The sequence below is a fragment of the Pocillopora verrucosa genome, chromosome 3 (assembly GCF_036669915.1).
Source record: "Pocillopora verrucosa isolate sample1 chromosome 3, ASM3666991v2, whole genome shotgun sequence".
NCBI classification, from domain to species: Eukaryota; Metazoa; Cnidaria; class Anthozoa; order Scleractinia; family Pocilloporidae; genus Pocillopora; species Pocillopora verrucosa.
The window spans coordinates 22,182,752-22,196,779 of NC_089314.1; the positions used below are offsets into that span (position 1 = coordinate 22,182,752).

The 14,028-nt window shown below is 38.5% G+C and overlaps 1 protein-coding gene and 1 long non-coding RNA gene across 3 annotated transcripts; both read right to left on the reverse strand.

Moving 5' to 3' along the window:
* Nucleotides 1–215: 215 nt before the first annotated feature.
* LOC131774253 (contactin-associated protein-like 2) lies at nucleotides 216–9,166 on the reverse strand. 2 transcript variants are annotated; one of them, XM_059090265.2, is made up of 5 exons: nucleotides 8,911–9,166; nucleotides 3,300–4,798; nucleotides 2,708–2,989; nucleotides 2,036–2,557; nucleotides 216–1,740 (listed from the first exon to the last, which is right to left on the reverse strand). In XM_059090265.2, exons 1-4 carry the CDS (start codon nucleotides 9,159–9,161, stop codon nucleotides 2,055–2,057), a joined length of 2,535 nt encoding a protein of 844 aa, XP_058946248.2. In that variant the 5' UTR covers nucleotides 9,162–9,166; the 3' UTR covers nucleotides 216–1,740; nucleotides 2,036–2,054. The 2 variants fall into 2 exon arrangements, with proteins under 2 accessions (XP_058946248.2, XP_058946247.2); XM_059090264.2 differs by having other exon boundaries at nucleotides 2,036–2,989.
* Nucleotides 9,167–11,395: 2,229 nt separating this feature from the next.
* Nucleotides 11,396–13,777, reverse strand: LOC136279786 (uncharacterized). The gene is made up of 2 exons (XR_010716997.1): nucleotides 13,537–13,777; nucleotides 11,396–12,693 (listed from the first exon to the last, which is right to left on the reverse strand). It is a non-coding gene; the product is annotated as an uncharacterized lncRNA (long non-coding RNA).
* Nucleotides 13,778–14,028: the final 251 nt, after the last annotated feature.

The window sequence follows — 14,028 nt, forward strand, 5'->3', positions numbered from 1 at the left end:
TTTTTTTATATTTTTCTGGCCTTAAATTTTGCCCTACAGTAAGATAATATGATATGATGATTTGGCAAAAAAATCAAAACCAAGTTTCAAAAATATTTGACCCTGAATTAGCGCTTAACGCTTTTCGAATAATCGACTCTTAGGACTTAACATTTAACTTTATGTCATCACAATTAAATATAAAAAAGAAAACAGTTTACTTGATAACTTCCCTTTATTACGTTGTCACGTCGTACAATACAGATATTCCAGGATTGAACTCGCCAAACCTGTTTCTAATCCGGAGTAAAAAAGGTGAAGTTGAATTAATAATAGTTTTTCAAAAGCAGGCTGAGACGCACAAAAAAAAATTATATGTCATTTGGAGCAAGGTGGAATACTGCTTGTCCGTTCCAATTAAATTGAGTTGATTTGACATAGCATAAACTAAGTCGTATCTACATGAAAGTGCTAAAAATCACGGGAACACTCATAACTTCTTTTTCTTGTTACGAGTCATACCTTCTTCAAATTTTTCGCCACCGATCTGGTCTTTTGCGAATCAGTGGGCTGACCCTAATTCATTTTTGAGAAATTATGGTTATGTCCATCTTAACGGTGATTGATAACGCGTTATGCAGGTACGCCAGAAATCTTTGCTTTCATTTCACAATCAACTTTTCTCATGGATCTCATAAACCATCTTTGTAGTAACTCTGTAGTAAAAATTGATCAGTGTAACAGTTTTGCTGAAACCTTTGTCTTTTCAAATTTATCCGGTGTTGGTCTCATAACTACTCTGAAACAGAACCCACCCACTAAAAATGAAACGGAACACCGCTTTGCACGTGTAAAACAGACACAAAAAGTGATTGACAACAGCTATATGGTAAAGCTATGGTAAGCGTTACCTTAAATGCGTCGCTGTTTCCCGTATGTAAATTGTCCTATTGAACTTGTTGGAAAGGTGACAATGATAATTTCACTTAAATTAACTTCTTCGAGAAAGAATATGTTGATTACTCACTCCCTCTCTCTACCTTGACCATGAACAGTCCTTCTGTGAGATCTAGCTATTATGAGTACTAACACCATTATCTACTAGTTCAAGCATATCCTTAGCAACTACTTCATTTGCTACGTGTTCTAATCGGTTTAAGCCAAGGGTAATCGTTTTTATATCGTAATTATTTAACTTAGAGCAATATTCGTTATGATAATTTCAACTCAAAGCACTAGTTCTAATCAAGCCTTTTCATTTTATCCTACAAGTCGGATATTTTTTGATCAACTTACAGAAAATCTCATTAATTTTTTCAGCTAAAGCAAAAATTTAAAAGAAAAAAATTAGGTTGTGAAAGGTGCAGGCTTGATATTATGGGTTTGAATTTTGATCATTTGGAACAACTCTCATAACCTTCGACATTTTCCAGACAGCACACTACCTCAGCGAAAAGCTGACACAACAAACTGGAAAATCAAGTTCGGGATTCCAGGGATTCCTTTATCGAGTTTCTATTCCACATCTGTTAGATGTACACACGCAATGCGTGCTAATATTCGTGTATATTCCAACTATCTTCGCCCTTTTGTTCTAATTGGTTCGTTTTCCATTGCCAGAAGTTCCTTATCACCCAATCCTGAGTCAGCATAGATAATATCTTCCTTGTAGACCTCAAATAACTTGTGCGTAATTAAAACAAAAATTCTTCTGTCACAGCATGAGTCAAGCTTCATTGACAGAGTCGATCAAACATATTCCTGTGAAGATAACAATGATGATAATCACACACCTCGCGCATGGGCCATAAATCTGTGCGGGAAAAACTCGATCGGCATCTTAAAGTACAGACCTTGAACTCGAATAGTAAAAGATATGTAACTAATGAAGGCTTGTGTCAAAGAAGTGGGCCGGGAAATTCTTCAGAGTCAGTGCCATGCTTTGGTATCTTATGCTTTCAGCAGGTAACTGCCTAAGATTAAGAAAATTAAAGTAAAATGATTCATTGAAATTAGAGCATTTGAAGTGAATTTTGTCTCTGATAAAAATAAATACCTTGATATCCGGTCTGAATTCAGAGCTTGGAGGTGGAAGCTGAAAAGGACACGTATTTTCTGACGTGCGAATCTCGATGCACCGAGTGGTAAACTGTGGCGCCGTTACTCATATTGTAGGCCCCAACCTCCATCGTGCCGTGCCCCATCTCATCCAGCTGGACCACATCCGGAGAATCCGTGCGAACCGAATGGCGATACACCTCAATATCCGGGATATTCTTGTTCCTCCTGCAGCTCTTACAGGAAATGCAGCACACGTACCTGCGACCAGACCGCTTCAGGAAAACGAAAATGAGAACACAAATGAGAAGAATGAAGGCCAGTAAGGACGAAGCTACCAAGATTATAAACCTTGCATCGTAAACCACTCCTCCTTCAACCCGCGTGATGTAGTCAATGCTACTTCTTGTTATAACGGTCACGTTGCGGCTTCTGTTCGGCTCCAACGGCGTGACAGGAGGCAGTGTGACAGTCCTTCCTTTGGTGGTGATGCTTGTGTGCACTGTCACGCCAGATTTACCTGTGGTAATGGAAGAATGTACTGTCACACCAGCGCTCTTGGGTTCGTGAGTAAACACTGACGTCACCAGGGTTGAGTTTTTATTCGTTGCGATAGTGGTCGTCATGGTAACGTGATGTTTAAGGGAAGACAACGAATTTCTATTGTTACCTGGACTTTTAGTGGTAGTGCTGCCTGTCTTTTCCGCCTGCAGCTTGGGAATAGTGGATGGGGTAGTGGTTCTTTGCACTGGCTCAGTTTCAATACGCACTGTGGGGGGCGGGTTAACCAATCTGCAGGCGGACGAAATAAAGTTTGCATTGCTCACTTCTTCGGGAGCGCGACCCCCGGTTCCAAAACATTCTAATGGACCAAGAGTGAAGAAAGAGTCCTTGGCATCCGAATTGAACTGCAACATATTCACTGGTAATGATGATTTGTCGTGTAAATAACCTGTAAAGCAAAGATCGCGAGGGACATGAATTAGTTTTAGTAAATGTAAACATGAACTTGGTTTTAAATTTTCACAAGACGAGTGATTTACTCTTTCAAATTAGCTGACAGTCACACCGGTTAACCTTTGGCCGAAATAAATTGAATGCATCTTAAGATATCAAAATCAGTGTGATGCAAAATTTTTTGGAGAGTTTTCTTCTTTTAATGTATAGGAATGCTGCCAACGAAGCGTTAATACATATTGTTAAGTAATTGGGCCTAAATGCATCCAACGAAGCCCATAGCCATGCCACTGATTTTTACTCACCAGAGTCTTCCCTCCACCGATCTTTGCTGTCGGCATCACAGTTACAATATTTTGAAGGATCTGCACAGCTCTTCGTCTCTCCACATGAGCACTTGCCACTTCCAGGCCTCGCACCTCCCCAGTAATTTTGTGGGACTGCGGTACTTGATAACCACTGCACATTCTCAGGACCAACGGGAGAATTCAACAGTTTTGAATTGTAACAGTGATAACTGATGTACTGGCGACAGTTTCCGCTACGCTGAATCAATGCACGAATGCTGGCCAAGTCAGTTCCATACGCGATGCGTTGAAAGTAATAGCTACCGACGCGCAAGGCTTCCCGCGTCACGGGATATTTTCCCTCCTTGTTGTGGTGTAGTACTGTCTTGGCCGCGTCAGAGGCTGTCATGTTGCACAACACTTCAAAGGCCTCTAACGGTCCAGTGCCATCAGGATCGACTTTGCAATATGCATCCTGGACCATACCCAGTATTTTGTATTCGTGGCATGTAGTACGGTAAAGAGGATCCTCACACTGGGTTCCTCGGTAAAACGTCCCTTCGCAGTCACACGTGTAAGTTTCCCATGTCTGTAAACAGCGGCCACTGTTTTCGCAAGGATTTGGAAAACACTTACTAGTAATTTTACATCGGTCGATGACCGCTCCGTTTATACGAGAGCCGGATAATCTTTTCAAATTTACTAATTCATCGTTCAACCTTATTTGGTGCATGCAGCCAACAAATCCATCACTATGTGTTCCATAGCCAATATGAACACGATTTTGGAATTTACCGATTCGGTCCAACAAGGGGTTTTCGTGACGGAGCTTTGGTTTGGAATCCAACTTCAACCAAAGTTCTTTACGTGTTACTCCAGCCATGACGTAGTGCCACATGCCATCACTTAAATCTTCACCAACACTTATTTTGACCGGTTTTTCAGTTCCTACAGATATTTTAAGCTCAAGCCTGCTTGATACCAGAGAAAGGTAGAGGCGCGCATGAGAAGCTTGTTTGTAAACCAAAATACCTTTACCGTAGTAAGTGCGAAAGTTGAGTCCCACCGTAAAATTCTGAGGAGAGGCCTTACTGAGTTTCAAATGCGTATTTGGAGTTGGAAAATTGACCGGAACGTACGTGTTGACTGGACAGTAGAAGCGCAAAAAACCGTGCGTGTCACATCCAAGAAGGTCAACCTTAGAACAATATAAAATATCTTTGTAATCGAAGTGAAGATTCCTCAAACAGCCGTTAAAATTCGGAGTAGTTGGCGCTCCGTGTAGATTAGAGGTCTCACTCGTATCCAGGCCTGCCACGTAGAGGAATGAGTCAAGATCAAGTCGAACGAAAGAGCCTGGTGTGGTTGATTGGCTTCTGACATCATCAACAGTCACCACAAGTGTTCGTTCGTTTCGATCTACTTGAACCTCATGCCATTTGTTGTCCGCTAAGTTATTGCCAACAAGTACTGAGTGTTCTCCTGATACGGTGGAACTTCCAAGATTGATAGTAAACCTTACAGAAAGTTCATAAATGCAAGTTATTTGAAGCATTTTAAACGAGAAGTTGCCATTTCAAGAAATGCGCAGTCTTTCCCGGTTATAAAGTCTAAGAACATTTGGTATCCAAATAAATACGAATTGAGGGGTAGTTAATTCTTTATTGTTTCCTTGGCCGAGAGGCCATGTCAATCTCACAAATCATTTTCTACCAAGCAAATTGATCCAAAGGCATTCTGGGGGTTTTGAGAGCTATGCATTTGTTTACTAAATTTTGCTTCCCTAATAATTATGTAACTTTGGCTGTTGTCAGTGAGTGAGATCCTAAAAAGTAAATCGATTGATCAGCATGACGCGACTTCGCTTTTGCGGCAAGGTGATTAAAAGAAAAAAAAACAAATAAGAAAGAAACAAAACTGCCGAAGAGTAAAAGACGAATTTGGAAGTCCTTCTTCTGTGGCAGAGACGAATTTAAAGCAATCATTTAAAAAGCAATTGTAAGTCGAGCTGATAACCCTAAACATTTTATTTGCATTTAACTGCCCTCGGAAAATAGACCAGGATTCGCTGGTTTTCGACTGATCAGCCAACAATTTTAAATCTGAGCAATTTTTAGAAGGTTGATTTTGTGTTTTTTTGTTGTTAGTTGTCAAATCTCTATCTATACTGTAATATATATAGAAAGATTTATAACGAGATACCATGGATACCGTGAAACCCTAAGATAGAGGAATTTCGATCATGAGACTTTTTTATGGGAAACGTCGGAAATAATCACAGTGAAAGAAATTCTTAACAAATTGCCTCTTGAAAATGTCCTCAACTATTATGCGGCAAAGAGCTGACTTAAGTCTTCAGCACGTTTGAAAACAGGTGAAAGAAAAAACAAAGGATAAATCTGCACCTAGGTCAACAGGGTGCGTCGGTCACGAGAGCACAGAGATTGTAAGTGTCTGGCAAAAGAACTACTTTGATTTCATGAACATGAAGTTCACAATGAAAACCTTGCATATATGTAGGAAATTTCCTCATCTTTTTATTCCACTTAGCTTGAGGTGATACACCTTCATCACGGAGACCAACTGGAAATCCTATAACTGCTTTACGAGCACGTACAGCAATTAAGATTAAATTTTATAAGTTCCTTAAGTGTTTGTTTACAAACTAAACGTTAAATGATTAATTGTTAAAATTGCCGATAATTGTGTTTGGTTCACGCGCATATTATCGCAAAACCACAAAACCAGGACAACCTTAATCTAAGTCTAATAATAGTAATAGTGGAGACCGGCAGAGTACAACACTATTCAAAGTTAGTTTTTCTGCTGATATTTTCCTAATTTTCAGTGTTTCCATAGTCCCACAGTATCATTGCAATTTAGAGCCGGAAAGGAGTACCGTTTATTCGGTGGAAGAAAAATATTCCTCTAAGGGCATACGTAGAAGAGAACTAAGATGACGTTGAGTCAGGAGTATGCTCGTTGTGAGTGTTTCAGTCGTATTAGCGAAAACGCGGTTCTTAACGAATCGAGCTGCAAAGAATTCGTTTCTACGCTTAGCCATTTACTTCGTCCACGAAAACTCCGTCATACTAGTTCGATCAACGATGCCACAAGCGCCCTATGAATTTGAATTCAGCGCGGCAATCCAACTAGGTCACGGGCGTGGGACATCTGCAAAAGGATATTACCTTGAAAGACGCTGTTTTCGTGGTCGGATGCTCCACAAATTGAAGTGGGTTTTGAAATAAAATGCAAAGAAGATATTGACGCTAGTTTTATCTTCATGAATTCAATAAAGGAGGTCAATTAGTTTTATCGACGTTATTTATCCTCGTCACTTGGCGTGGAGCGGTCTTAGACATAATAATGGTAATAATGTATACCCATAACTTTCAACCGATTCTGATCAACGGAAATATTTTAATCGGAAAAGCCGAGCATTGCATAGTTTGTAACAGAAACCTTTTCGAGTGTAATTACGAAAAGATTTTATCTAAAATTTCCCATGTTATTTATCGCGGTTTTTGTTTTTTATGGCTATCTAACTTTTTCATATTATCTTAGGTATGGGACCCCACTTGCTCGGTGTTCGTGGGAGGTCCGCTATAACGTAAAACTACTATTTGAATGGGTTTTGTTTGATTTTTTTATTCTGACGATACAAAAGAGAAAATTTATTACTCTAATTCATCTTTCATCAAGGTTCCTTTTATATATTTGAAGTTTACGTAATTAAGGAGCTCTTATGACGCTGTCTTACAAAACTTATTGCAATAGTTTGGCACACCCTAATCCGAATGAGTTGCGAATCAATAAACCTTTCTATCGCCAGTAACGAAACAATAGCAGTGTGTTCATTCACAGGCAGCTGAAATACATAAAAGACAAATTTAAGTTTTCTTTGATAAGGAGGATTTTCAGACGGGATGGTTAAGTTGAAATTTTCTAGCACAATTTCTATCAACTGGCGATAAATTCAAGCTCCCTTCCTATATTTCCCCTCGTTTATTCATCGAAGCAAGCACGGAAAGAGTTCAAACTAATTTTATTTGTTGTTGCCGACCCCATTTGATTTGGAAAATACTAGTGTATATCGTTCTTCGCTCTCCAAAATAAGGGGTTTCATTTTCTACGAAAAAGAGATGTTACAAGATAACAATCTATAAAGTTGCAAAGTGTGCCATATGTCTGGGAAGGAACGAGTGATCAAGGACAAAAAGTTGACATGGTTTTCTTGACTCTTACAAACTCTTTATCTGCTAAAATTTAGTGGTCCCGTTCGTAACATTACCTTTGATGTTTATGACCGAAGTAAGAATAAAATTCACAGCACATTTCAATCTGTCTTCAGCGTCTTAACAGGTACTATTACAATAATTGGGCGCGTGCCTTTGTGTAATTATCCCTCGGTTTATCTTTCTTTCAGGTTCTTTTTGTCTTTTTCTCTTGCGACAGGTGACTAAAACCAAAACGTTGCAAAAAAATACACATTGTGTTATTTGGCAGGTAAACAAAGAGTGCTAAAGATATCTAAACTGGGTTTTTGTGCAAGCTTCCTAATAAATACACCGTTTGCATATATGGTGAACACCGATTCAAGATAAAGAGAAAAAAACAATTACGATTGCAGTGCAAAACGATGGTTTACATCAAGTAGGTTTTTCTTCAAGCTCAAATCTTCACATTGTAATGATGAGGTTTATTTCACACTTTAATTACTCCGATACCACCTGGTAATTGCAAAAACAATTTTCAGAGAAGAAACTGTGTTCCTGCATTCACTCTCTGTTAAAATTGTTATCTGCGTGTTATATTAGTCATTTATTTAAAGAAATCCTCACTGAAAATTTTCCTGACGACATTGATTGTTCTCATGGACGGAAGAAACATTTTCAGATTTGTTAAATGAGATGTTCCCATGTTTAATTGAATATGTCATTCTATCCAGTATGGTTATCTAACAAGGCTTTCTCGACAGCTGAATGATATTCTACTCAGCCAAAGAAAGCGTCATGGTCTACAATTATTGGTTAAGTTGAATTCTTGGCCAGCTTCGATGTTACGTGAGAAAGAGCGTTTGACTATTTGTCGATGACCAAGAATCAATTTGCATCTCTTAGTCACTAAGTGAAATATAAGGCTTGATATGCGCCGAGATAACAATACATTATCAACAATTCTGTGAGGCTTATTAGAAACGCTGAGCTATTGATCATCTACTTTTGTTCAAATTGAAAACATCTCACTTCTTTGGTTGACTAATTTTCACCTCTTTTCAAAGCAATTAAAACATGATATACAAGATTTCTGGTCTTTGTTTACCTAGCTTGACGCTACAAACTTTTAAAAAAACTTCTCTGAAGTTGACAGAAAACTATATTGAAGAGGAGAGGCTCTCTTTCGAAGCAACTTTTGCGTTAGAGATAGTCTAGCTCGAAGTCGAGAAAAAAATCATGCCCATCGTTGGACATACTCGTACTCGTTTTAAACATCGATCGTTTAGTTCAAGAGCTTTTTAATTCTTCGGCGTAAACTATGCCTCGATGTTTTTGACATCGTTTTCTATAGAATCGAGTTTTACCAACTGTCCAAATTTTAACAGCAATTTCAAATGAACTGTGCTTACCTCAATCGTCCATGAATGAGCTCAATAGATATAAAATCTCCCTGAGACCCGCTGCTGTAAAGCAATAATCCAGAAGGACGGAACGTTTTAAACGAAAATACGATATGGTTTGTTAGGGATGCGATGATATTGGAACGAAGATCGTAGGTAATGTAGCCTGTTCCTTCCATATTTACTTCAGTTGCCGAAGAAAAACAAGAATTCACGAAGATTAACGCAACAAATATGGAGAACCCCCGACTCGAAGTCATGTCGATTCGGTGTTAGAGTCTCGACTCGTGATACACACTCAGGTTTATCACATTTGAACGCTTCTCACAGCATCCGCTTATCAGAGAACTGTATATTTTACGAAATCAAAACACCATTTGTCTCTACAAACCCTCTTTGGCTAATTAGCGGTGAAACGGCGCTAATAAGCGATAAATAGCACTATGCAACACAAAGCGACAATTGGATCCGTAGGCGATTGGAAGATACTGATAAATTAAGTTAATACAGTGCGCTGTTATCCAATCAGTACCACTCTTGTGGGTTGTGTCGAACAAACCAAACCAAGGTATCAATCTCAGTATAAAGCTGTGGTTGAAGACTCTGTAATGATCGCTTTTCGCCTTTTACTCTCTACAAAGGGCCATATTAATCACTCTTTGGTCGAATATTCCGCTACCTTTGGTTAGCGAAAGGACTAAGTTTATTTCAAGTCAGTTTTCGATTGCGCGTGAAAATATCTTGCTTAAAATGCATAGCTATTCCGTTTATTTATACTTTGAAACTAAAGCATTCTCACCTGCTGCGCGAGTTATTAAATTTGCCTAATTTCCTCATAGGAAAGAAAAAACACTGTTTTCCTTAGTTAATTTCATGACTCAAAAAACAAGTGAATCAATTTTTAAAATGTGTCACTTAGAAAAATACTTCCGTTGAAGACGATTTCCATATTCTTATCCTATTAGAGGAGGTTTGCTAGTTCTCGAAAAGACGAAATTGATATACGCAACTTAAACAGAGCACAGAAAATAATTTAGAAAGATGTCGAGGCCGAAATAATTTGTACGTGGAACCTATATGATAAATAAATGAATAAGATCGGCTCGTCAAAACGTATTTCCTTTTCACGAAAGGTAACCGAGGCGTAATGAAAAAAACGGCCCACTAATTTCGCGTAAACGTTTGTAGTTCAGATTCACAGCGAATAATCAGCGACTGCAAGAAATCATGTATTTATCATCGACAAGAAAACTCTTTTTTTAATTGCATCCGTGGATTTATTTACCCTGATCAGTTTGTGATTCTAAGCTTTCAAAGCAGCTAAGTGGAGGAAACACAAAATTTTACAAGAATCTATACTTCTGTTTAATATTTCTTAAAATAATTATAATTTCTCGTTAGTTTCTTTCTTGACACCAAGAAATCGAGTTTAATTGTTACGCTATAGTCGTAGAAAGCAACGCGAAGGAGAATGAAAAGGTATTACTCGGTAACCGAATAGTAACGTCGGTGTGACGTAGGAATAGATGTCCATTGTGAAGTGGAGACTGGAAACAGATATTTTTTTATTAAAAAAAACTGCACAAGAATCATAATTAACAAAGGCGTTAACACGTGTTCACCTCATGGAGTTTAACTCAGCTATCGCGGAAGTAATAGATGATGAAAGAAATATGATAAATCGAATTTGGTTCAGGTAACCACATTGTGCCTACTCCTGTATATTCAATTTTAGCAGCCCAAGTAGGAATTTGTGTTAGTTTTTGTTGAAGGTGGAAAACCGAAGAAACTCCAAGAAAACCCGGCTCCGACGAGAAAAAATATCAAACTCAACGCAAGCTTTGGGAGTAGAAATCGGATCACAAGAGTAGACGGCGAGTGCTCTCATTTTTTTCAAAAAAAGAATATTGTCCTGTGGTATAAGAAGTAAATTTTGGGAGCGTTCGGTGTTAGCAATTTTAACACGAACTGATTAAACGCTGTATTCCAAAACGCTTCTTGCTGTCGCCTCTTTTTTCAAAAAACGTACACGCTGTTAACAGCTCTACGGAAATTACACTGTCTAGGGGAAAACATTGTCATATCTTTTCTAACAAAATTTTTTTAGCCTCTATTTCTCGAACTACCAAAAACAGACGGAGGATGTACACTCATTGCAACTGTTTTCCCGGCGATCTGACGTACAACTTAAGAAATTACTTAGGAGCATCACTTCAAAAGCCCAACAGTAGAGAAACATCATGGATGGGCTACGAGGTTACTACAGGGAAAACTGGGACGAAATATATGACAGATCTCGTTCATCAGCTTCCATCATTTCAACGAAACGGCGCGTGCAAGTCTTAACGCGGCTTTTATACTTTTGGTCAGCAAGAGAGTGTGACGAAAGTTTCGGGATTACTTCTGGTCTTCCTTCCCCTCCAACTCCAACTGCCATTGAGTGTCCTTCAAACTGCCTGCATATAGATAGTGAGTCAAAAAATCACACACGAAATACCAATTGAACAGTTTTATTAAAAAGTAGAGAGGTATTAAGTACAATTCCAGTAGTATAGCTCAAATTTCTCCCCGATTTATCATGGTAACAGTCACTTTCATCATATTGCTTCCCGAATAAAAAATATTACTGTAAATTGCGGTTGAATTTTCAGTCTAAGGGAACACAATGGCCGTTAGTTAAAAAAATTCTATATATTACGTAGGGATTCACAGAGAAGATTTATCGTTACACAATGTATTCTAATTTCAAAACGCATCAGTAGCTAGAAAAGGGCACAATTGCCTTTGGTTGACTTTCCAAAATAGCCTGGTGGATTATGCGTACAAAATCTTTGTGAATTTCAGCAATTCTGGAAAGGGATCTTCAATAAATATCAAGTTTTGTCTCTGATTACGATAAATATCTTTTACTGTTATTTCATATATAAACATGCAATTATTCTGTTCTTGCTGGAAAGCAAGTAGCAATTTGAATATTCTTCATGAAATATTTTGTCATCTTGTTTCTCCCTTTTCAGGAAAAATAAATTTGCAAATTCCCCATTATGATTTTCAACTTTGAATAATAGGAAACATTTAACAACCTTACAGTCGTAGGAAAGCATCCAATTAATTATATTATACTTTATCATTACTTCTTCATTTCAGTTTTCATTCTCATCAGTAGTATTTCGCAGACTCAATCAATCTACTGAACCGCCTGCTTGCCGGCATGAATAAGATGCTCTAACTAGCATACAAAGCTATACCCACATTTCTCTTTCAAAGTTTTTCCTTTACGAACTTAAACAAAGGAAAAGCACTTTAAATGGTACCCTTACCAACAAATCAAATAACACATGCTTGAGTTGTGTGTGTCAGTCATGTAAAAGGCGAGTAAAAACCACATAAACAGACAAAAGAAAGAATGGAAATAGTACGACGACTACGATTGTGCAAGACGTTCGAAGGCGCACCTCAGTCAAATGTTTCGAAAGTGAATATCAATTCAACAAAAGGTACACCTTCTTTTCTAATCTTTTTCTTCCGTACATGTCACTAATTCCGTTTGTATTTCGTCCATTTTATGAGCGTCTGCGGTGACCGGTACAGAAACATGAGCTTGGCAAACAAATCTTCTTCTAACTTGAGTTCCTTGCTCTCTCGCACCATGAAGATATCCAGGCACAATTTGAGAACCTTATCAACGTTTGGCATCTCGTCAAACATGATACGGTAGGATATGGAAGTGAAAAACAGACGGACAAACTTGCCAAACCAACCAAACGAAAACCCACATAAAGTCCGATTATCCTGAAAGAGATCATCGAAAAAACCAAAATGAAATAAAAATCCGTAATAATTCAGCAGTGGCACATCCACGGGATGGCTCCTTGCCCAAAGTTTCCAGGTCAAGTTGATTTTCGTGGATAGACAAAAACCGCAGAATCCAGAGAAAAATTAACAACAAACTCAACCCGCATGTAATGTCGGGAGTCGTACCCAGGCTACAGAGGTGGGAGGCGAGGCACCCTCTAATGACACCATCGTGGTTCCCTGCTCCCAAACAAACTGAGGCGCTATGACTTTTTCACTTAACATTTGTCTCAATCAAGAGTCAATATATTGGCGACAAAGTGCTTGATCTTACATGACACACTTTACCATGCCAACAGGCTTATGTTTTTTTTCTTAAACTAGCAGTCTATAGAAAATAATGATACAAATCCAGCCCCCACCCCCCCCCCTTCATTTATTTGTATGAGTAAAAAGACAACAAAATTGCACGAGCCTGGAGGGCGAGTGCAATTTGTAGTCTTTGAATAATTTACAAGTGCTTATTTACACCAAATTGCACGGGAAATCATGTTGTTACTTGTTAATAATTTACATGAAAAACGCATAACAGAAAGTCAAGACAGACGAAATTTTGGCAGCGAGCGAGCGCGCTATTTGTAATTGGCACTCGTGTTGCAACTGTAATTCGTGCTACATGAAAATGGAGTCGTTTTCACCCAATCAGACGCTCGTAGTTTTTTCATGTATTTGTTCATTATTCAATAAACTATGTATCCTGTGGACTGTATGGAAGACAGAGCGGAAAATTGAAAAAAATCTTGGAAGTGGAAGGGTAAACACAATATTTAAACATCCTACCCAGTGCTAGTGAAGAAAGAGAAGTGCAGCGGCGGTACTAAGTCATTGAATGTGATCATTTCCAGTACATTGTCCTTGGCACCAAAAAGTGGAGTGGGACTCTTCTGTGGCAGTTCCCACCAATCAAACACGCTCTTTGATCGCATGCGCAGACGGCACGTCACAAAGTTCTTTCCGTTGTTATTTAAGACCGCAGTGACCGAGCCACTAGCTGGACGCGTACGAAGCTTGGGAACAAGTCCTTAATCACCCTTGAAATCGAATATGAAATTAACTCACAAAATGATAAGAATGATCAGGAGAGTTGTGGATGGCAAGGTGTGAGGAACTCGAAAACATTGAAAGATAAAAAAGAGCCTCGGAAAAGTCAAAAGCCTATTTGAATCTGAGCAGGAATCAACTCGTAACTTTTTGGTTATGGTGTTGTTTAGCTTTATTCTCCGTGCAGAATATCCTCAATCTTTCCTTTTATTTCAAGTTCACAGATGTATC

Bases quoted from the DNA above. Each gene is read 5' to 3' on its own strand.
- LOC131774253 (XM_059090264.2), bottom strand. From the start codon at position 9,161: ATGACTTCGAGTCGGGGGTTCTCCATATTTGTTGCGTTAATCTTCGTG. The intron at 4,799-8,910 runs GTAAGCACAGTT...ACTTTCTGTAAG, and splicing joins CTCATTCATGGACGATTGAG to GTTTACTATCAATCTTGGAA. The intron at 2,990-3,299 runs GTGAGTAAAAAT...TTTGCTTTACAG, and splicing joins TCGGTGGAGGGAAGACTCTG to GTTATTTACACGACAAATCA.